Source organism: Pristiophorus japonicus, chromosome 4 (assembly GCF_044704955.1).
Source record: "Pristiophorus japonicus isolate sPriJap1 chromosome 4, sPriJap1.hap1, whole genome shotgun sequence".
Classification (NCBI taxonomy): Eukaryota; Metazoa; Chordata; class Chondrichthyes; family Pristiophoridae; genus Pristiophorus; species Pristiophorus japonicus.
Window position 1 is genome coordinate 10,935,934 of NC_091980.1, and position 24,183 is coordinate 10,960,116.

General features: G+C 46.3%; 1 protein-coding gene across 1 annotated transcript; it reads left to right on the forward strand.

Moving 5' to 3' along the window:
* Positions 1-1,795: 1,795 nt before the first annotated feature.
* Positions 1,796-10,138, forward strand: LOC139261949 (protocadherin-10-like). The gene is made up of 4 exons (XM_070877116.1): positions 1,796-4,327; positions 4,704-4,719; positions 9,255-9,313; positions 10,070-10,138. Exons 1-4 carry the CDS (start codon positions 1,796-1,798, stop codon positions 10,136-10,138), a joined length of 2,676 nt encoding a protein of 891 aa, XP_070733217.1.
* Positions 10,139-24,183: the final 14,045 nt, after the last annotated feature.

Below are 24,183 nucleotides of genomic sequence, written 5' to 3' on the forward strand. Positions count from 1 at the left end.
ATGGAAGAGAAAGGCTCTGTGTTCCTGCTAGCACTATGTGCCTCCTTATAGCGCTAGAAAATTTCGATTGGTTAGGCCCCGGACTCGCCCCGAGAGGAAGTGAAGCACGAGATTTTGCACTCCACTCCCTCTCGGGGGCGGTAAGCCCAATTTAGCTGGTAGGGTAGGACTTCTCCATCTGGTGCAGAAAGTCCCGCCCCGAGCTGTTACTGCCCCAAACGAGGCGGTATGCAATTTCGCGCTCAGAGTATCCATTGACACCACTGTGTCAGCAACTGAGTTGCACTGTGTTAGCCAATGAGTTGGATGTGGGGCGGAACTTAAGGCAGGACTCACAGCAAATAGTCTATTTCACAGCAAATAAAGTGTATTCACCCAGCAAAACAGAGTCTATTTTAATAGCGCACTGCAGCAAGCAGTTTATTTATTCGCAAACATAGTCTATTTTAAAAAAGTCTCTACCAAGTACAGTCAACAGAACACATGCCTACACTATAGCAATGTCTTCCGATAAAAGCAAGGATTATTTCGACAACAAAATGCAGTGAGGATAGTTACAAAATATAAATGATGTGCTTAAAATCAGTGTCAGTCAATTCTAGGCATGATTGATGGGAGGGTTACCCAAGCATCTCCATTCTGGCCGGGGAATAATGATGTCACTGTGTGTTGCCATCCAAACCATTGTATTCCCATAACCCTCCGAAACATATTTTTTATTTTAGATTACTTTTGTGAAATTATTTTAATTTTATTCAAACCGTTGCAGAATTGCTACTATTTAACATGCTTCTCGTTCACAGTAAGCATCCTGGATTTCACTGAACTGTCAGCCTAGGCTATATGGGCTTGAGCCCGTGACTCAGTGCCAACTGAACCAAGGTGACGCTTGAATTGCACGCCCGTCAGTATCTGAAAAAAGGCAAGTGAAGTTGATGCTTCAGAAGCGTCCCTTTACCAGAACAAGCGCAATCACACAGAAGAAAATTTAACGCTTTAACCAAAGATAGGGAGAACCATAGGTAAATGTGCAAGAGTAAAAACCTACTAACTACCTTGAAAAAGAGATAGCTGATGGGCTGAAACGTTTATATATAGATGTTTTATTAAAGATGGAAGGAAAGGGATACATGTAAATCAACAAATTATCTAGTCAGTATCACATTGCTATTTGTGGGAGCTTGCTGTGCGCATTATGACTGTCCAGTTTCCCTACATCACAACAGCGACTACACTTTAAAAATAATTAATTGGCTGCAAAGCGCCGTGGGACGTCTTGGGGTAGTGAAAGGCGCTATAGAAATGCAAGTCTTTTTTTGTTGGGGGGTTCTTATTGCAATATTTTGGGGAAATTTTTCACTGGTGAGGCACCGATTCTCGTCACAGCTGGCATTAAAAAAAATGCTGTTGCGGTTATCAAAGGGTTAATTTAGCCCTGCCGGAATCCTCCAATGAGGTGATGGCGTGGAGTTCGAGATCGGTTACATCAAACTGCACTCCCGCCTTTCCACCGGATACAGTGAACATTCAGAAACAGTACTGGGCTGAGTGTAGGCGAGACAACGGTAAGAAGCAGAGACTCGGAAATCGGAGCCGTTGCTTGCTATGGGGAGGCTTTTTTATGTCGGCATGTTTGCAGCTTTTCCTAGTGGAAACCGAAGAATGAGTGTGCGTCTTTACGCATGTCGCTTGTTAAGTCTCCACTGAAACAATGCCTAGTTATTTTTTTTCTTGTGCCTCCCAATGCTGAGCAGAACCAGAACTTGCAAGGCTGGGATTCGCACAAGGTCTGACGATGGAAATGGCGAGTTCGCACCAAAGTAACCGCTTGAAATGGCAAGTGGTCACCCTCATTATATCGACTTGTGTCTGGGATTTCATCACTGGCCAGATTCGCTATTCGATTCCCGAAGAATTGAAGCACGGGGCGTTTGTTGGGAATATCGCCGGCGATTTGGGATTGGACGCCAGGCAACTGTCCGCTCGCAGGTTTCGCATCGTCCCTGGCCCCAACACCCAGTACCTGGAGGTGAACCTGGAGAACGGGATTTTGTTCGTCAACGAGAAAATGGACAGGGAGCAGCTGTGTGATCTCAGCTCCACCTGCTTCTTGCACCTGGAGATTGTCATTGAGAACCCGCTGGAACTGTACCGCGTGGAAGTGGAGATACTGGACGTGAATGACAATTCTCCCGGATTCCCGTGGCGAGAGTTCCGTTTGGAGATCGCCGAGTCGGTGGCTCTGGGGGCGCGTTTCCCACTGGAGAACGCGCACGATCCGGACGTGGGCGCCAATTCCCTGCAAACCTACCGGCTCAGTCCCAACCAGTACTTCACCCTGGAGGTGCAGACACGCAGCGAGCGCAGCAAATTTCCCGTGCTGGTGCTGGAGAGGTCGCTGGATCGGGAGCACCAAGCGCTCCACCAGCTGGTGCTGACTGCCCTGGACGGCGGGGTGCCGGAGCGGTCGGGCACCGCCTTGGTCACCGTCACGGTGCTGGACGTCAACGACAACGCTCCGGTCTTCGACCAGGCGGTGTACACCGTCTGCCTGGTGGAAAACGCCCCGCGGAACACGCTGGTCATCAAACTCAACGCCACAGACCTGGACCAGGGCTCGCACGGAGAGGTGACCTACTCGTTCAGCAACCATGCGCCCGCCAGGCTGCGCCAGCTCTTCCGCGTGGAGCCGCAAACGGGCGAGATTCGGGTCCGAGGGGTGGTGGATTACGAAGAGGCCAGCGTCTACGAGATCTACGTGCAGGCCAAGGACAGGGGACTGTACACGGCGGCCGTGCACTGCACGGTGGTGGTGGAAATCATCGACGTGAATGACAACGCGCCCGAGGTGATACTGACCTCGCTGTCCAGCCCGGTTCGGGAGGACGCTTTGCCGGGCACGGTGATTGCGCTGATCAGCGTCACCGACCGCGACTCGGGCGAAAACGGCAAGACCACCTGCCGCATCTCCGCGCACCTGCCCTTCAAACTCCAGCCCTCCTTCAAGAACTACTACACGCTGGTGACGGGCGAGCGGCTGGACCGCGAAAGCGTGCTGGAGTACAATGTCAGCATCGCCGTCCTGGACGCCGGCTCCCCCCCTCTCTCTACCATCACCACCATCCTGGTCAAGGTCTCCGACGTGAACGACAACGCGCCGCGCTTCGCTCGCCCGTCCTACGTTGTCTACCTGATGGAGAACAACGCGCCCGGCGCCTCCATCTGCTCGGTGTCCGCCTTGGACCCCGACGTGGACCAGAACGCCTACGTGTCCTACTGCATCTTGGACAGCAAGATCAGGGGCACACCGGTCTCCACCTACGTCTCCATCAACCTCAACACCGGCAACCTGTACGCGCTGCGCTCTTTCGACTACGAGCAGCTCAAGAACTTCCAAGTCCTGGTCCAGGCGCAGGACGCCGGCTTCCCCTCGCTGCACACCAATGCCACGGTCAACGTGATCATCCTGGACCAGAACGACAACGCCCCCGAGGTGGTGTCGCCCTTGCCCCCCAACGGCTCGGCCCAGATGGTGCCCCGCTCCGCCGATCCCGGCTACCTGGTGGCCAAGGTGACGGCAGTGGACGCCGATTCCGGCCAGAACGCCCGGCTCTCCTACCAGCTCTTCCGAGCCAGCGAACCGGCGCTCTTCAGCGTGGCGCCCTTCACCGGGGAGATCAGGACCACCCGGCGCTTCGAGGAGCGCGACGCCCCCCAGCAGAGGCTGGTGGTGCACATCCTGGACAACGGCAAGCCCCCGCTCTCCACCTCGGTCACCATCAGCCTGTCCATCGTCGACAGCGTGCCGCAGACCTTCTCCGACTTGACCGAGAGGCCCCAGAACCTCGAGCACTTCTCCGACTTCAACCTCTACTTGATCGTCTCGCTGGGCTCCGTCTCCTTCGTGCTGCTGGTCACCATCGTCGCGCTGGTGTCGGTCAAGTGCCACAAGGACAGGCACGGCACCCTTGGCCAGCGCTGCCCCCTCGGCGCCTGCTGCTGCTGCCGCCGCCCCAGCAGCTCCTGCCTCCGGCGGAAGCACTCGGGAGACCCGCTCAACAACTCCCACGCCAACTTTCAGCTGCCGCCCGGCGCCAAAGCCCCGCCGAGTTGCATGGAGGTCGGCGGCAGCGGCTCTCTTTCTCAAACCTACTGCTACAAGGTGTGCCTCAGTCCCGAATCGGCCAAGACCGACTTAATGTTCCTCAAGCCCTACAGCTCGCCTGCAGCCGCCGGGAATAACGCCAAGCCTGCCAACCCGTACGTGACTGCGTGGAGAAGGCAGGCATCAGACGGGGCTAATTTTGGAAGCAACGGATCCAGCGAGGTGAGTTATGGCATTGGGTGATCAGACCTTCAACCCATTCAATTCACCGAGTTTGCAGCAATTCGCTATTGGGCAGAACGAAACTTTTTGGGGTCTTTTTTTTTAAATGTGGACTAGTTCACGCCAGATATCACGCTTTATTAAAATAACCACGAGCCTATTACAGACGCTTGCGTTCAGGGATAGGATTGTGCCTAGTTCTTGGTGCAGTTAGCCATTCCAACACCTGCGAGTTACCCTCTGGTACCAATTGAGTAGCGCAGGATAAATGGGAAAGCATTGATTGAACTGCGCGATTATTCGACCACAGAGCGCCTTAAACGGGTTATTGTCACGTCCGGAATGATCCATAACCTGTGATTTATCTTTTTCACAGGTTTCAGGTCTCCATGGTGCGTTGTTCATCCCTTGAACGGGGAGTTAATGAAGAGATCCTTTCTTACGAGATTTCCCTAGGGTAGTGCAGGATTATAGAGCTCACACAGACTTTTAGCATAACAATGAATTCAAAGTACACTATCTCCCATGGCCTGCCGAAAATTGCTTCCACCTCGAATAAAAGCTGCATCTAGACTACCTACAGTAAATTAGAATGGCAGGGGCACTGGGTCTAAACAGCCCAGGGCATATCTGATAAACAGTGGTATTTAATTAACTGCATCAAAGTGAACATTCCTGTACAGAAACTCTTTGAACTGCTTTGATAACTTCCAGCAAAAAAAATGTTTTAAGCAGATTGTTAAAAGGGCTCCGCAAGAAAATGATCAGAATTGCTTAAGATGAGCTTGATAAATAGAAAGGAACAATTTTGAGCACTAGTGCTCAAGTAACACCATTACAGCCCTTGAGGTGGCGTGGAATTAGATTCATCTTAACTCTTTGAAGGTTTGCAGTTGTGATTTCAGTCCCAGACATTTAAGAATTGCTCCCCCCCCCCCACCTGCTTCAAGGTGAACTATTAATGCTAATACCACGTGGCAGGTATTTCGGGATTGAATGTATTGTTACAGTACTGTGTATGAATTTTTTTGAGGAAAAGTGTTTTTTTCTAGAAATGCAATGGGAAAAAATATATTTTGGTCCAAGAGAGGGTTAATGCACAGAAGAGGAAAAAAAGAACCACGGTGTTTCTTAACAATTTGCCCAGAGCTAAGGTATAAATCATCCATATGTAGCGACTTTAGAGAAAGGGCATTTCTTCCAGAGATGCACACGGACTGGTAAAGGGTAAGTCGAAGCAATATGACCGTGTCTTTGATTCATGTCAGATACTGTTTCCTCACTCTCTCAGTACGCCAGCGGCAGAGTGTAAATCAAAAACTGCCCTTTTCGGCGTACGAGCCTTTTTTTCTATTGATTAAAGCACTCTGCCCTTCAACTATTCTCGTTATTAAAAGTCTGCAACTGCATCGTTTTCCCATCTGTTAAATCAAGCAGGGCAGGGTTTTTTTTGGGAGGGGGGCATTTAATTGCAACCGTGCGTTTTTCTCTGAGCAGTTAATTCTCAGATTATTGACAACTTCCATCTGCTGAAATCGCCCAACTCCTTTTGATAACACGATTTTCTAAATATGCATTGCAGCGCTTGCATCTTTACTGGCGATTGTAGAGCTGGACTGTATCTTTCTGCAACTCAAAGAAATCATCAGCCAGGATATTTGAAAACACAGAACGCTAAAAAAAACTAGCACTGGGAATGATATATGTTCAACATTTAAAATGTATTCCCCCCCCATTCACCCCTGTTTCTGTTTGAAATTTTGCCATAGTGTATATCTTTTTTTCACCTAATTTCACTTTAACAAAAATCAGCATTTCAATTAACTTCATTACCAGTACACCTGCAGCTGGGAGCCTATTCATCCACCACGTGATTTGTGTGGCCCACTGCTCCGTGGGATGGAGATACACTGCAGAGAAGCATTGGAAGCAAAGCCAAGTAGCATAGTAATTTTGGAAGCTGTGATGCACAGCATAAGGCAATACTCTGTTGCAATTGCACAGTGGTCTGTTAACGATTTTTTTTCATTATACAGTACAATCCCACCGTGCCAAAAGCAGTTCAATTGCCTTTTTATGCGGTGCAGTTTTATTACATTTTTCAGGTTCCGGAAATGGAGTTTTCAAGCGCAATGATCACAGTTGCTGTGGGTTATAGCAGTGTGCTTAATAATGTTATATTTGATATTTATACATTATTCAAAGGTGGCTCTCTCTATATATATTTCTATTACGTGGTTGAGGATTAATAACTGCTTCGCAGTGCTACAGGCAATGTGTGCCAGTACAACTCTGGGTCAAGTTCGTAGAGACACTGGGAGTTGGCTTGTGCATGCAATATAGTTCTGATTGTCTGATATGAACCACCACAGGGGAAAAAAAGGGATATTCCGGCTTTTGGTAATGTTTATATTGATTTACCATCAAGTGGGTATTAGAAGTTTAGCTGTTATAACTTCTTTGTTTGGTATTGAGAGGCGGTCACAAGTTCTGACATCGTCAATATAGTACATATCAAATATTAATCTGCATAGGGCACCTGAATTCAGAAACACAATGCAATTTGGTCAAATTTGCAGATGTTACTAAATGCAGGGACAGAAAGAGGCAGAGGGCCAATCACATTTGATAATTAAGTCGAAAAGCTGCAAAAGGACCCAGACAAAATATGCCACTGGGTGAAATGATTGGCAGATAGAATTCAGTACAGATTGTTAAACCTTAGAAGCAACTGTGAGTTGCACTCACTCAATGAAGAGAGGAGAGGGTGCAAGAAAGTTGACTCAACAGTTTAACCCGTCCAGGCTTTGCAGAGTAGCCATCAACAAAAGCAAACAGAATGCTGAGGATTGCAATAAAAACAGAAAATGGTGGAAATGCTCAGCAGGTCAGGCAGCATCTGTGGAGAGAGAAACAGAGTTAACATTTCAGGTCGATGACCCTTCATCAGAACTGGTCAACAGAACAAGTTAGAGATGTAACAGGTCTTTAAGCAAGTGTAGGGGGTGGGGGGGGGGGAAGGGAAGAAGAGACAAAGAGACAAAAGGAATGATGGAGCAAGACAAAAGGAGATGGTAATGGGACAAGTTAAGAAACAAAAGATGAGTCTGGATAGGATGTAAATGGTGATGGCAGAGTCATCAACAGCTGCCATAGGAAAGAGAGAGAAAAAATAGGAGTCGCACTATGGTCTGAAATTGGTGAACATGATGCTGAGTCGAGAACGCTGCAAAGTGCCTAAACGAAAGATAAGGTGCTGTTCCTCAAGCTTATATTGAGCTTCACTGGAATAGTGTAAGAGGCGGAGGATGGAGAGGTCAGAGTGGGAGTGGAGCGGAAAATTAAAGTGACAGACGACCAGACGCTCAGCATCATACTTAGAGACTGAACAGAGGTGTTCCGCAAAGTGGTCATCCAATCTGCATTTAGTCTCCGCAATATAGAGGAGACCACATTGTGAGCAGCGAATACAGTATACTAAATTGAATTACAAGTAAATTGTTGTTTCACCTGGAAGGAGTGTTTGGGGCCCTGGACAGTGGGAAAGGAGGAGGTAAAAGGGCAGGTGTTGCATCTCCTGCACTTGCACGGGAAGGTGCCGTGGGAAGGGGGTGGGCATTGGGGGTGATTGTGGAGAGGACCAGGGTGTCGCAGAGGGAGCGGTCCCTTCAGAATGCTGGGAGGGGAGGGGAAGGTGTGTTTTGTGGTGGGATCATGCTGGAGGTGGCAGAAATGGTGGAGGGTGATCCGTTGAAAGTGGAGGCTGGTGGGGTGAATGATGAGGACAAGGGGAACCCTATCGTGGTTCTGGGAGAGAGGGGAAGGGGTGAAAGCAGAAGTGCGCGAAATAAAATGGACCCGGTCAAGGGCCATGTCAACCACGGTAGATGGGAAATCTCGATTGAGGAAAAAGGAAGACATATCAGAAGTACTAGTATGGAAGGAGACATCGTCAGAACAGATGCGACGGTGAAACTGGGAGAATGGAATAGAGTCCTTACAGGAAGTATGGTGGGAGGAAGTGTAGTCCAGATAGCTGTTGGAGTCAGTGGGCTTATAGTGAATGTTTGTCAATAGCTTATCCCCAGGAATGGAGAGAGAGAATTTGAGAAAGGGAAAGGAGGAGTCAGAGATGGACCATGTGAATTTGAGGGAAAGGTAGAAATTGAATGCAAAGTGAATGAAATATTCTAGTTCAGGGCAAAAGCAGGGAATGGCACAGATACAGTCATCATTGTACCAGAAAAAGAGGTGAGGGAGGGGACCTGAGTAGAACTGGAACAAAGAATGTTCCACATATCCCATGAAATGGGAGGCATAGCTGGGGCCCATGCAGGTTCCCATAGCAATACCTTTAATTTGGCTAGGAAGTGAGTGGAGTCAAAGGATAAGTTGTTCAATGTCAGCCAGGCGGAGGCGGAGGAGGAGGAGGAGGAGGAGGGTGGTGGTGGTGGATGGGGACTGGTTGGGCCTCTGCTCAAGGAAGTGGATCGCCCTCAGGCCATCCTGGTGGGGGCTGGAAGTGTAGTGGGATTGGATGTCCATGGTGAAAAGGAGATGGCTGGAGCCAGGAAACTGTTGAAGTGGCGGAAGCCATCGAAAAAGTCTCAGGTGTCGATGGGAAGAGACTGCACAAGAGGAGAAAAAAATATAGTCGAGATAGGAAGAAATCTGATCCATGGGGCAAGAACAGGCTGAAACGATGGGTCTACCAGGGCAGTCCTGTTTGTGGATCTTGGGAAGGAGGTAGAAGCGGGCTGTGTGGGGTTGGGGAACTGACGTTGGCGGCCATGGAGGGAAGATCTCCAGATACATCCTGTTACATCTCTAACTTTTTCCAGTTCTGACGAAGGCTAACTCTGTTTCTCTTTGCACAGATGCTGCCTGACCTGCTGAGTATTTCCAGCATTTTCTGTTTTTATTTCAGATTTCCAGCATCTGCAGGATTTTGCTTTTGCTGAGGATTGCAATCAGTTTTGGTTATGGGTACAAGTCAGATATCTAATCTATGGAAAACAGTTCAGCAAAGGGCAAAGAAGCTGCTCCCTCGTGTCAGAGGGCTGATTGTAAGAAAAGGCTAGAAAACGTCAGGCTCTTCAATTGTTAAGGAGGCGAATGAGAGGTGATGATTTAGGAGAACATCGAATTACATAGGAATGTACAGCACAGAAACAGGCCATTCAGCTCAACAGGTCTGTGCTGGTGTTGATACTCCACATGCGACTCATCCCATCCCTTCTCATCTAGCCCTATCAGCATATCCTTCTAATGTAGAAAGTCCAATATGGGCAAGTTGATGGCAGGGACAGTGCAGTGTGGCATCCCACCTTAGCTTCCAAATTTGTGGTGAATTGCACATATATGACACCCAATGGAAAGTCTGTGGGAGCTCAGATGATCTGATCAGAATATTGGAGTATTGCTGCAATAGTTTTTTATGGGGCTATAATACATATTGCGTTAAAAGGGGCTTTGGAAAAAAATTGGCTTTATTTTTTTTACTCATTCATGGGATGTGAGTATTGCTGGCAAGGGCAGCATTTATTGTCCATCCCTAAGTTTCCTTCAGAAGGTGGTGGTGAGCTGCCTTCTTGAATCGCTGCAGTCTTTGAGGTGACGGTACATGCTGTTAGGGAGGTAAGTCCATGATTTTGACCCTGCAAATGAAGGAATGGTGTGTGACTTGGAGGGGAACTTGAAGGTGATGGTATTCCCATGCGTCTTCTGCCCTTGTGCTTCTAGTTGGTAGAGGTCACGTGTTTGGGAGATGCTATCGAAGAAGTCAAGCAGAAGATCCGCCAGGCTCACTGAGGAGCAGTGGAAATGTTGATGCATGATATGGTGCCCAAGAACATCCGCCGCAGAGGAGAGCGATCCTGGATGCCTGAATTGGAAGGGAGGGGGAGAGAAAGATGGCTGCAAGAGTTAATATCGTCTTGGACATCCAGAAGACTTGGAAACAAAGGCAAAAGGAATAGTAGACATGAAGAATGCTGCCAACATAAGAATACCCCAGTTCCTTAGATGGCCCAAGCGTTTTGGCCACACAGCATTTAAACTCAAACCATTTCACATTTACTGATGCTCCGTCAAATCATTCAACCTTACAGCTCTTTGAATGCTTACCAAACATGGCCATACTTCAACAGGGCAAGCATTTAAGCTTCAACTTAGAACTGAAATTCCTGTTACAGTAGCATTATAGGAGGGCTTAAAATCAAAAGACCTTTTAACAAAGGTTCTTCATTTGGAAAGACAGGGATTAATCAAGGACAGTCAGCATGGATTTGTTAAGGGAAGGTCAAATGTCTGACTAATTTGATTGAATCTTTCGAGGAGGTAACCAGGAGGGTCGATAAGGGCAGTGCGTATGATGTAGTATATATGGATTTTCAGCAAAGCTTTTGATAAGGTCCCACATGGCAGACTGGTCACGGAAGTAAAAGCCCATAGGATCCAGGGCAAAGTGGCAAGTTGGATCCAAAATTGGCTCAGAGGCAGAAGCAAAAGGGTAATGGTTGATGTGTGTTTTTGTGACTGGAAGGCTGTATCCAGTGGGGTTCCACAGGGCTCAGTGCTGGGTCCCTTGCTTTTTGTGGTATATATCAATGACTTGGACCTGAATGTTGGGGGTATGATTGAGAAGTTTTCGGATGACACTAAAATAGACTGTGTGGTTGATAATGAAAAATAAAGCTGTGGACTGCAGGAAGATATCAATGTACTGGTCAGGTGGGCAGAACAGTGGCAAATGGAATTCAATCCGGATAAGTGTGGCAGTGCATTTGGGGAGGTCTAACAAGGTAAGTGAATACACATTAAATGGTACAGCACTGAAAAGTGTAGAGGAACAAAGGGACCTTGGAGTGCAGGTCTACAGATCCCTGAAGGTAGCAAGCCAGGTGGTTAAGAAGGGATATGGAATATGCCTTTATTAATTGAGGCATGGAATACAAGAGCAAAGAGGTTATGTTTGAAATATATAAAACACTGGTTAGGCCACAGCTGCAATACTGTGTGCAGTTCTGGTCACCACATTACAGGAAAGATGTGATTGCACTGGAAAGGGTGCAGAGGAGATTTACAAGAATATTGCCTGGCCTGGAAAATTTTGGCTGTGAAGAAAGATTGGAGATACTGGGTCTGTTTTGTTTGGAACAGAGGAAGTTAAGGGGAGTCCTGATTGAGGTGTATAAAATTATGAGGAGCCTGGATAGAAAGGATCTGATTCCCTTGGCAGAGAGGTCAACAACCAGGGAGCATAGATTTAAAGTAATTGGGAGGTTTAGAAGAGATGTGAGGGGAAATTTCTTCACCAAGAGAGTGATGCGGGTCTGGAACTCACTGCCTGAAAGGATGGTAGAGGCAGAAACGCTCACCACATTTAAAAAAAATACTTGGATGTACACTTGAAGTGCTGTAACCTACTGCACTGACCACACTTGATCAGCTCCGCTGGGAAGGCCACATTGTTCGCATGCCAGACACGAGACTCCCAAAGCTAGCTTCTTACAGCAAACAAGCCAAAGGTGGACAGAGGAAACGTTACAAGGACACCTTCAAAGCCTCCCTGATAAAGTGCAACATCCTCACTAACACCTGGGAGTCCCTGACAAAAGACCATCCTAAGTGGAGGAAGTGCATCCGGGTGGGCGCAGAGCACCTTGAGTCTCATCATCGCGAGCATGCAGAAATCAAGCGCAGGCAGCGGAAAGAGCGTGCGGCAAACCAATCACACTCACCCTTTCCCTCAAAGTCTATCTGTCCCACCTGTGTCAGGGACTGTGGTTCTTGTATTGGAATGTTCAGCCACCTAAGGACTCATTTTTAGAGTGGAAGCAAGTCTTCCTCGATTCCGAGGGACTGCCTATAGTGATGATGGACCAAGAGCTGGAAAGTGGGATTAGGCTGGATAGCTCTTGGTCGGCTGGCGTGGACACGATGGGCCGAAATGGCCTCCTGTGCTGTAAATGTCTATGATTCTTTGAAACCTAGTGGGATGATGCTTGCTCATTTACTCACACACATGATGGCATGCACGATATAGGTACTTGGGTGTCACTATACATGTTTGTAGGACTTCCAGCACCTCAACACTACTTCTGTATTTACAGAAGATGTTTCATAACAGGAAGGAGCAGACCAACATAGAGTAGGTGCCCAAAACTTCGCTATTGTCAACATTTGAGAAGGTTGCTGATGCCAGGACTCAGCATTGTATGGGAAGCTAGAGGCATCCCCCAAAGCTGCTGCTACTGCCATCTTTCTCTTGCTATGTCATTACTCACTCACGCTCACACAGTCATTAACTGGAGCATAAAATGATACACAGCATATTGCCACAGTTTGAAGGTCTTCCTTGCGGATTTTGCTTCAGTTTTTGTAGATGTCCACCATAAACGAGCCAGCAGCCAATGACACATTAAACCCCCAGTTGTCAGTTGAATCATGAGTACTGCCACAGCCCATCTGGGAGGAATGAAATAGTGAATTTGAGGAGCTTGCACTGAATGAGCCACAGAGTATGCAGGAGGAGATGTGATGCTTGCAGTGAAGCAGCAGGAACATGCTGGCAGAAAGCCAGCTTCTTCATTTTTCAACTGCAAGAGCCTAGTTATTTGTATCCCATAGAGCCTGCTTATAAAAGGATGTGCAGTATGAGTAGGATCATAATCATGGCACCAAGCTCATGGTCTACGGAGCAGTAATGATACCCGCCCTCCTATATGCTTTAGAGACATGGACTATGTACAGCATCCACCTCAAAGTACTGGCGAAGTAGCACCAATGTTGCCTCCGCAAGATCCTGCAATCCATGGCAGGATAGGTACACCAACGTCAGTGTTCTCACTCAGGCCAGCATCAAAGCATTGACCATGCTTGATCAGCTCCAATGGACGGGCCACATCGTCCGCATGCCCGATACTAGACTCCCAAAACAAACGCTTTACTCAGAGCTCCGACACGGCAAGCGAGTAGGCAGAGGAAACACTTCAAGGACACCCTCAAAGCATTCTTGTAAAAGTGAAACATCCCCACTGACACCTGGGAATCCCTCGCCCAAGACGGTTCAAAATGGAGAAGAAGCATCCGGGAAGGCTCTGAACATCTTGAGTCGCTTCGCTGGGAGCAAGTGGAAGCCAAGCGCAAATAGCGGAAGGAGTGCACGACAACTGAAGCGCCCCGCCCAGCAGTCTCTTCAACCTCCGTCTGAATAGAAGTTCAAACTCCGAAGAATGTCTGTCCGATGAACAGTTGACTCAATAGCTGCCCTGACTACACTGGTGTTTCTGCAGTCCCATCCTTTGGTCAATATCTGCCTCTTTCTCTGGCCATGATTGCGACTTCCTCTTCCTCTTGCATGGCTGGGTTTCTCTTCATTGCAGAACTACGCAGCAGGCAATGATGATATTGGAAATCAAGGTGGGTTGTACTGCGAGGTGCTTGCTGATCTTGCAAGGCAGCTGAAGAACTGTTTCACAATGACAATGATATGTTTTACAGTTATTTTGGAAGCTGAATGAGCCTCGTTGTTTCTGTGCTCTTCTTTGAATCATAGAATCATAGAATGTTACAGACATAGAAGGAGGCCATTCAGCCCATCGTGCCTGTGCCGGCTCTTTGGTAGAGCTATCCAATTAATCCCATTCTGCTGCTGTTAGAAACATAGAAATTAGGTGCAGGAGTAGGCCATTCGGCCCTTCGAGCCTGCACCACCATTCAATATGATCATAGCTGATCATTCAACCTCAGTACCCCTTTCCTGCTTTCTCTCCATACCCCTTGATCCCTTTAGCCTTAAGGGGCATATCTAACTCCCTTTTGAATAAATCTAACGAACTGGCCTCAACAACTTTCTGTGGTAGAGAATTGCACAGGTTAACAACTCTCTGAGTGAAGATGTTTCTCCTCATCTCGGTCCTAAATGACTTACCCCTTATCCTTAGACTGTGACCCCTGGTTCTGGACTTCCCCAGCATCGGGAACATTCTTCCTGCCTCTAACCTGTCCAATCCCATCAGAATCTTATACGTTTCTATGAGATCCCCTCTCATCCTTCTAAACTCCAGCGAATACAGGCCCAGTTGATGCAGTCTCTCCTCATATGTCAGTCCTGCCAACCTGGGAATCAGTCTGGTGAACCTTCGCTGCACTCCCTCAATAGCAGGGACCTTTTATGTCCACTTGAGAGAGCAGACAGGCCCTCAGTTTAACGTCTTATCTGAAAGACAACACCTCTGACAGTGCAACACTCCCTCAGCACTGCACTGGGAGTGCCAGCTTGGAGTGGGACTTGAACCCACAGCCTTCTGACTCAGAGGTAAGTGTGCTACCCACTGAGCCACAGCTGACATATAACAAGCACAAGAGCATTTTGTTGCTGTGCAGCGAGAGATGAAGTTTATTCAGGAATGAGGAACACAACCGAACTGAGAGAGCATAAAATCAGGAGTCACTTATTAAGTTTTCCTTTGTCCTCACAATTGGATTGTGCTGTTCCTCATTGCTCATTCTGTTCATGCACCTTGCAAAAAAAAAATAAGCATTGGACAAATAATTTAAAAAGATTAAGGTCTTAATTACAGGACGTAATTGGACGGATTAGTACTGCCCGCGGTGTTTCTTGAATTGCCCTCCATTCCAATATCTCATTTGAGTTGTTACTCTGTGGCTAGCAGCCAGGACAGGGGATACTTTGAAATCTAAATGCACAAGAGGAGCATGAGTCTCTAGCTCTGATTGCAAATATTGCCACTTAAGAAAATAGATGCATATATTTGAAATGAAAATCGTCAATCTGTTGCCCTTGAGAAACAAAGGGATATTCTGAAACCGAAGCGGTGGCAGTGAAGTAGTGTTCAGGAAGAAAACATGGTGCCTGTTAAATTGTAGCGTGCCTCTCTGAGAGCAGAGGGGGGCTGGTAGTCTGGTATGACCAGGGGGATTTGCAGATTCATTTGTTTTGCTACATTATTTCAGTGACTGCAATTCCAAAGTACGTAATAGGCTACGAAGCTCTTTGGGAGATCCTGCGGTCGTGAAAAGATCTATATAAATGCAAGTTCTTTCATTTGCGCCCCTCTCTTTCGTTCAATGTTCAATAAAATCTTATTCTCTTTGAGTTTAGTCTTCAAGTGCATTATTCTGCACCGTAACAATAACACATAAGTCAATTTCCGATGAATCAAAGGGAAGAAAGATTTTTTTTAAATTAGATAAATCCAAATTAAACGCAAGGGGAAAAAGTGTTGCCTGTTGTGCAGACGCCTCATCTCATAATCAGGATATCTTGACATGTACAGTGGCTTCAGTAACACTATTGAGGCCTGTCGGTGGGGCTGAGCGAAGGGCAGGGAATTCAAGCAGGCTTAGAAAATGGGTGATTTCCAGACTTATTTTTGAGGACTCAATGCAGTAGAAGGTGCACATCAAGAAGTAAATGTGCACACACCAATCCCCGGGACTAAGCAATAACCTTAGTCATTAGGACATCATGTTGCAGTTCTATAAATCCCACTCAGATGCGATAGCCGCTCTCAACATAAACCACTGCTGTTATGCATGAAGCTCTATCCATCAACATCTTGTTTAAACTTGCAATTGACAGCTTTAGTGTTTGAGTCATTTTATACTGGATATGGTATGTGGCTTAATTTATTTCAAATTCAGTTCTCTTTGGGTATTTCCACATGATTTCAAAAGTGATCTATCACACTTCCAATGTGGATAAGACAATAAGAAATAGAAGCAGGAGTAGGTCATTCGGCCCATCGAGCCTGCTCTGCCATTCAACAAGATCCTAGCTGAACGTTTCATGCGTCAGAACCCCAGCGGCAGGTCAGGGCCATAAAAGGAGCGGCAAGCAGCCTCGGGAGCAGCGTGGAGACATACTACCTCAGGGAACAGTGCGAGCTGGTGCAGGAGGGCGATGGCAGCGAAGAGTGACGTCATCAAGGTATAGGTCGGTGATTGGAGCGTGGGCAGGTACAGCAGGAGCGGTGAGGTCAGGGCAAAGGAGCGGTGAGGGAGTGTAGAGCGATGTGATCGGGACCCGGGAGAGGCATATATTCGGGGCCAGAAGAGGCGAGGGCCCAGGGGCAGCACGGTCTAGCCCACACTGCGATATGTGTGCGCGCTAGGCCCATGCAGCAGAGCAGGTCTCCAGTTGTCTTCGGTAATCCTTGCCACTGGACCAAGATTTAGCTCTGTCAAGCCCATGTGGTGGCTGGTGTACAAGGGCCACCACACGTTAAAAAAATCCACGCACAGGCATCTTCCACCCTTCAAGATGTAGTTTGGGATCTGGAATATTAGGTCCCTTATTGAAGCACCTGTGAACTCATCCCTTTTTGGCATGGAAGCAAATCATCCTCGTTTCGAGGGACTGCAGATGATGATGATGATGAGTTGAACTTCTATCTCCGCTCCACTTTACGACTCTATCCCCATTCTCCTTGATTCCCTTAGTGTCCAAAAATCTATCCATCTCAGTCTTCAATATAGTTATCGACTGAGCATCCTCTGGTGCACAGAATTCCAAAGATTCACAACCCTCTGAGTGAAGAAATTTCTCCTCATCTCAGTCCTACATGGCCGACCCCTTATCCTGAGACTATGATCCCTAGTTTTAGAATCTCCGTAATGACTCTGGGCAGCTGGTAGTCTTATGGGTGTAAAACAAATTCTATTCAACATTTTACTGCTCACACCTTTATTTCTCCTTTTCAGAGGTACTGATGTACTTTTATTTTTTCAATTTTGTTTGCCTCTTGTGCGTATGTGTATGGCCCATGCAGGTTTTGTTAAGTATTGAAACCGTGCTCTCTGTCCCTAATACCACACACAAATCCCTCGAGAAGGAAGAGGCTGGACAATATTACACCCTCTGTGAAGATCTTCATTGTAGTTTATTGGTACCCCTGGCTGATTGTACTTTCTTTGGAGACTATTGAAGGCATAAAAGCTGTCCTTGATAAAGAAATTGGTTGTGGTTTTAATGCCAGTTCTGTCCCAGATTGACTACCTGACTGCCGTATCGCCTACTAAAACAGATAAGTTGGGAAATTGTTATTCAGATCTGTACAAACCATGTTTATTACAATGCACACTTAATTTTCAACCCAGGGATGTTATATTGCTGCAGCTTTGGAGTGAAATTTTCAAATATTAAGAAATAAGTCATGGTTTGGCAGTTTTGTTTCAAGCACAAGCCAATTCCAGAACCTTTCTCTGCTTGTGTTATAAAACTAGGTTGGGGAACATTATTTGGCATGGTCTTCAATGTAGAAATGGGCTTGACAATTCTGTTTCATTTCTAATACATAAGCAAAATACTGCGGACGCTGGAATCTGGAATAAAAACAGAAAATGCTGGAAATCTCAGCGGGTCAGGCAGCGTCTGTGATGAGGAAGCAGAGTTAACGTTTCGGGTCGATGATGAAGGGTCTACGATCCGAAACGTTAACTCTGCTTCCTCCACAGATCCTGCCTGACATGCTGAGATTTCCAGTATTTTCTCTTTTTTTTATTCTGTTTCACTTCTCTCATCTCAATTGCTCCAAAATTAATAGAATAGAATGGTTACAGCATGGAAGAAGGCCATTCGGCCTTTCGAGCCCGTGCCGACTCTCCGCTAGTCCCACTCTCCTGCCCTCTCCCCGTAGCCCTGCGATTTCTTTTCCCGTTCAGACACCTATCCAACTCCCTTTTGAAAGATAAAATTGAGTCTGCTTCCACCATCCTTTCCGGCAGTGCATTCCTGATCTTAACCACGCGCTGCCTAAAAAAACGTTTCCCTCATGTTGCCTTTGGTTCTTTTGCCAATCACCTTAAATCTGTGTCCTCTGGTTCTCGACCCTTCCACCAATGGGAACAGTTTCTCTCTATCCACTCTGTCCAGACCCTTCATGATTTTGAACACCTCGATCAAATCTCCTCTCAAACTTCTCCGATAAGGAGAACAACTCCAGCTTCTCCAATTTATCCACATAACTGAAGTGCCTCACCTCTAGAACATTCTCGGAAATCTTTCCTGCACCTTCTCTAAGGCCTTCACATCCTTCCTAAAGTGTGGTACCCAGAATTGGACACAATACTCCAGTTGGGGCTGAACCAGTGTTTTATACAGGTTCATCAAAATTTCCACACTTTATACTATATACCTCTATTTATGAAGCCCACGATCTCATAAGCATTTTTAACTTCTTTCTCAACCTGACCTGCCACCTTCAACGAGTTATGCACATGTACGCCCAGGTCTCTCTGTTCGTGCACCCCTTTTAGGTTTGCACCATTTAGTTTATATGCTCTTTCCTCATTCTACCAAAAAGCATCACTTCACATTTTTCAGCGTTAAATTTCATCTGCCACGTGTCCGTCCAATTAAGTTGAATGTCTCTCCCCATGAAGAGTAAGACAGAGAATATTGTTTTGAAACAACTTCTGTAAATTATATACAACAGCATTGATGAGACATGTTTGAGTTTGGGGATCAAATTTATTTTTCAAGGTATTAATCCTCCCAGAAATGGAGAATCTGTCCCAGCACCAAAGGTCAAACTTTATTTCTGTCTGTAATTAGAAGTAAAGGTTGGCATGAACTGTTTCACAAATTCATGTGGGATTTAATCAAATGTATTTTTAATGCCTTGCCATCCAAAAGAAGAGCCGTGAAAATGATTGTGATTTGAAGCAAATTCTGTGAAAGGTTGTATTTGTATTAACCTTACAGCCAGGTAGCTTTCTTCACGAGATCTGAGAGATGGTGTGGTATATTTGAGGTCATGGAGAAACTGTAGTGTTTAATTGACAAACAGGGGAATTATGTAGACCCTAACACCAACTGACATCTTTAATATAATGAACCTAGCGCAAGCTGCTGCAGATACGAAAGCCAGTATAGATGGCATTTTTGGACTTTATGATCAAGATTGCACACAACACAATGATTATGTGCTGAAAATCTTTAAAGTAGTCAATCATACCCTTAAGAGAACTTGGCTGTGGTGGTATTCTCTTTAGTCTCGGGTCTGATTTCCTTTTTGAAGACATTGGATACAGAAGGCCTTCACTAAGACCTCCAAATGTCTTGTCTCTACTATATTTTTCTCCATCTGCAGCCAAGAATCCAATTCCTTTTCTCATATGGAATATTGGTGTACTATTCAACTGTGACGGGAATCACACCTGTGCCTGATCTTGTCTACACACATACATTTTCCAGTCAAGGTCACTCCATATTAATCAGGAGCAGTAATGGGAAGACTGAGTGATAGCTTGTTGGATATGTTAATTCCTCCACTCTTTTTCATACAAGCTTTGAGATACTGACCTACAATTTACTTTTCCCCACAGAAAGGCCCTGGCCATTTCTAGATAGTCAGTGATGGAACTGAAATTTCCTCTCCTGCAATTGGACTTGGCTACTAAGCTAGATGGCCCAATTTTTCTAAACTCTCCAGATTTTTGGAATGCTCTCATGCTTCAGACATGCAGTCCCACCTCTCTTAAGAGATAGCTTAATCCTAAAGCATTTAGTTCTGTTTCTTAAGAACATAGGGCCCGAGTTTGGTGAAACTTAAGTTCCGCCCAAGTATGATCGAAAGGACTGCTAAGATCCTGACGGTACTTTGGGCGGAAGTTTGGTGAAAGAATTTGGGTCAAACTGCCTGGCGGAAGAAAATGGACCTTACACGCCGATTCTGGGCGGCAGCGGGCGGTAGGCCCATTGTAGTTGGCAAATGCGATCCTCGGCAAAGTAACGCCGAGGATAGAGTAGAGTCCAGGGTGGGGGGTGGGGGGAGGGAGTGGGGAGGGGGGGGGGGCGGGGGGAAATGGCAAAAAGAAAACATTTTCAAAACAATAAAAACATACTATTACAAATCCTACCGAGGACTCTATCGACCAAAATTCCTGCAAAAGAAATAAAGAAAACAAGTGCACCAACTTTTTTTTGCAGGTCTTCATACTTACCGTTCAGGTAAGACCTGCCTCCACACGGCGGTCACTTCTGATGCTGGAGCGGGGGACTGCCCGGACCAATCTCAGGACTCAGTGGGCGGGAGGGGTTTTGTGGGCATTGCATGCCGGCATATGCCAGCGGACGATCCCCAGCGGTCTTCGCTCCCTGCCAGCGTGAGGACCTGACCAAACTCGCTCGGATAGGAGAGCGCCCAAAAAAAACATTCAGCCGGCGGCAGCCGGTGGTAATTCGACCAAACTCGGGCCCATAAGAAGATAAGAAATAGGAGCAGGAGTAGGTCATACAACCCCTAGACCCAGCTCCGCCATTCAGTATCATAGCCGAGCTTCTATCTCAACACTTTCCTGCCCTATCCCCATATCCCTTTATTCCTTTAATCTATCGATCTCTGTCTTGAATATACTCAACAACTGAACACCTACAGCCATCTGAGGCAGAGCATTCCAAGAGTCACAACCCTCTGAGTGAAGACATTTCTCTTCAGTCCTACATGGCTGACCCTCTTATCCTGAGACTATAATCCATTCTTCAATTTAAGATGAATCCTTCTCAGACATGGAGGCAGATTTTCAACTTACTGGAAACTGGCGTTGCAGATGGAGCGGTCCATAATACAAACCGCCCGATTATAATTTCTCGGACGGTTTTTATAAAGGGCAGTTGATCCGCAATGTTTGATTTACACTCGGGCAGTAAGTTGAAAATCTCCCCCCTGGTCTCAAACAATGGTAACCTCTTTGACCAGGCCCAAATTTTATTTATTTGAATATTAGGAAGTAGAAGTATGGGTTCAAGGTGGATACAACTGTAATAAGGGCCACCGCTTCTTCTGCTGGAAGAATTGCTAACTTAAGGAGAAATTATACTTAGGCTATGGAAAGTGTGATTTGCTAATATGAGCATCTGCAACTCTTCTTCAGCCAGAATGGTAACTCGGCATTTGAATTTTTGGAGCGAAGCAGCAGATTTCTGGGCAGTGACCATGTAACAGGCTCTGAGGGCTCCACAGGCAGGAGAAATGGTGTATGAAACTTTGCCATTGATATTCTGTGCAGATAACTGGATACTTGTGAAACAATGTACTCTGATTTTTTTTTTAAGCACAACTTTTGCTGCTTGCTTTGTTTTTTGCTCGATCAGTAATATTTTGACTGCATAGGTAGCTACCTCATTTACCGCAGAATATAATATAACCCCTTGGATCTCTGGAGAAAGCCTGATTGCCAAAGGCTCCATGGCAATCACAAGCAATGAAGGGAATGGTGGACTGTCTGCTCATCATTAGTTCATCTGAGCAGCGAGGATTCTGATAAAGTGTTTGTATCTGGAGTATTTTTTGTGCCCGTTTTTTGTTATGGTTTCATGTGAAGGTGCAGGGAATAAGGGGCCGGGGGAGCGGGCAGGGAAGTGGACCTGAGTCCATGATTGGATCAGCCATGATCGTATTGAATGGTGGCGCAGGCTCAAGGGGCCTTTTATGGCCTATTTCTTACGTTCTTATGCTATGTATAGTTTGTGGGTGTCACTTGTCCTCTTGTACATTGCTGATGTGGTCATCCTTCATGTAGGAATTTAGATGGTGAATATTGGTGGACTATTCGACTGTGATGGGAATCACACCTGAGGTCACCCAGTCTTGATCAGGAGCAGGACTATTCTGTGATGCACCAGTGCATAGGGGCTGAAAACCAGGGGGCAAAATTTGGTTGCCAATGTGACCTGTTAATGCCGGAGAGGGACAGCTAAGTATTTACCATCGGCAGCGACCAGGTTCCTCGGCTCACGCTACATTTAGTTGAGTAGTGGGGGCGCCGCTAAGATGTACGGGTACGCGTTCTGCCGCCACCCACGTGGTGACGTCATCGAGCGTGCAACACCTCCTTGGCGCCCCGGCTGTGAAATTAGGTAAGTAAGGTGGCCTTACCGGCAGTCGTCCGTACAGCCTGGGAAAGCTGGTGGGACATCGGGGATCCTGGGACGGTAGCGTCCAGAGCTCAAGGTAAGTAGTTATGTTTTTTTTTGCATTTATGCATTAATGGCCCTGCAGTTTGAGTCCCTCTCCTTTCATTGCCTAAAAGGGTGGTAGAAGCAGATTCAGCAGCAACTTTCAAATAAGAATTGGATATAAACTCAAAAGGAAAAATATATATATAGGGCTATGGGAAAGAGCAGGGGAGTGGGACTAATTGGATAGCTCTTTCAAAGAGCTGGCACAGGCATGATGGGCTGATTGGCCTCCTTCTGTGCTGTAAGATTCTATGATAACTGCCATCCTGCCTAATGTTTGTGAACTCGGTATAAATCAGAGCTAGAATGTGGGACATTTTGGTCTTTTTGGTTCAGCGGCTTATAACTCTGAACAGCAATTGTTGACAGTGGATAGAGAATGACAGATCACATAGATGAACTTCAACAATTGTACATCCCTGTCTGGTGTAAAAATAAAATGAGAAAGGTGGCTCAACCATGGCTAACAAGGGAAATTAGGGATAGAGTTAAATCCAAGGAAGAGGCAGATATATTGGCCAGAAAAAGCAGCAAACCTGAGGATTGGGAGAAATTTAGAATTCAGCAGAGGAGGACAAAGGGTTTAATTAGGAGGGGAAAAATAGAGTATGAGAGTAAGCTTGTAGGGAACATAAAAACTGACTGCAAAAGCTTCTGTAGACATGTGAAGAGAATAAGATTAGTGAAGACAAATATAGGTCCCTTGCAGTCAGAATCAGGTGAATTTATAATGGGAACAAAGAAATGGCAGACCAATTGAACAAATACTTTGGTTCTGTCTTCACGAAGGAAGTACTAGGGGACTGAGGGTCTAGCGAGAAGGAGGAACTGAAGGAAATCCTTATTAGTCAGGAAATTGTGTTAGGGAAATTGATGGAATTGAAGGCCGATAAATCCCCAGGGCCTGATAGTCTGCATCCCAGAGTACCTAAGGAAGTGGCCCTAGAAATAGTGGATGAATTGGTGTTCATTTTCCAACACTCAAAAGACTCTGGATCAGTTCGTATGGATTGGAGGGTCGCAAATGTAACCCCACTTTTTAAAAAAGGAGGGAGAGAGAAAACAGGGAAGTATAGACCGGTTAGCCTGACATCGGTTGTCGGGAAAATGTTGGAATCAATTATTAAAGATGTAATTGCAGCGTATTTGGAAAGAAGTGACAGGATCTGTCCAAGTCAGCATGGATTTATGAAAGGGAAATCATGCTTGGCAAATCTTCTAGAATTTTTTGAGGATGTAACTGGTAGATTGGACAAGGGAGAACCAGTGGATGTAGTGTATTTGGATTTTCAAAAAGCTTTTGACAAGGTCCCACACAAGAGATTAGTGTGCAAAATTAAAGCACATGGTATTGGGGGTAATGTATTGACGTGGATAGAGAACTGGTTGGCAGACAGGAAGCAGAGAGTAGGATTAAACGGGTCCTTTTCAGAATGGCAGGCAGTGACTAATGGGGTACCGCAAGGTTCAGTGCTGGGACCCCAGCTATGTACACTATACATTAACGATTTAGACGAAGCAATTGAATGTAATACTTCCAAGTTTGCAGATGACACGAAGCTGGGTGGCAGTATGAGCTGTGAGAAGGATGCTAAGAAGCTGCAGGGTGACTTGGACAGGTTAAGTGAGTGGGCAAATTCATGGCAGATACAGTATAATGTAGATAAATGTGAGGTTATCCACTTTGGTGGTAAAAATAGGGAAGCAGAATATTTTCTGAATGGTGACAAATTAGGAAAAGGGGAGATGCAATGAGACCTGGGTGTCATGGTACATCAGTCATTGAAAGTTGGCATGCAGGTACAGCAGGCGGTGAAGAAGGCAAATGGCATGTTGGCCTTCATAGCGAGAGGATCTGAGTATAGGA

What these genes read in the sequence shown, in the direction of transcription:
- LOC139261949 (XM_070877116.1), top strand. Translation starts at nt 1,796, where the DNA reads ATGGAAATGGCGAGTTCGCACCAAAGTAACCGCTTGAAATGGCAAGTG. An exon ending in GCAATCAGTTTTGGTTATGG is followed by an intron (nt 9,314 to 10,069) that starts GTACAAGTCAGA and finishes TTGTGCTTCTAG; the next exon opens with TTGGTAGAGGTCACGTGTTT.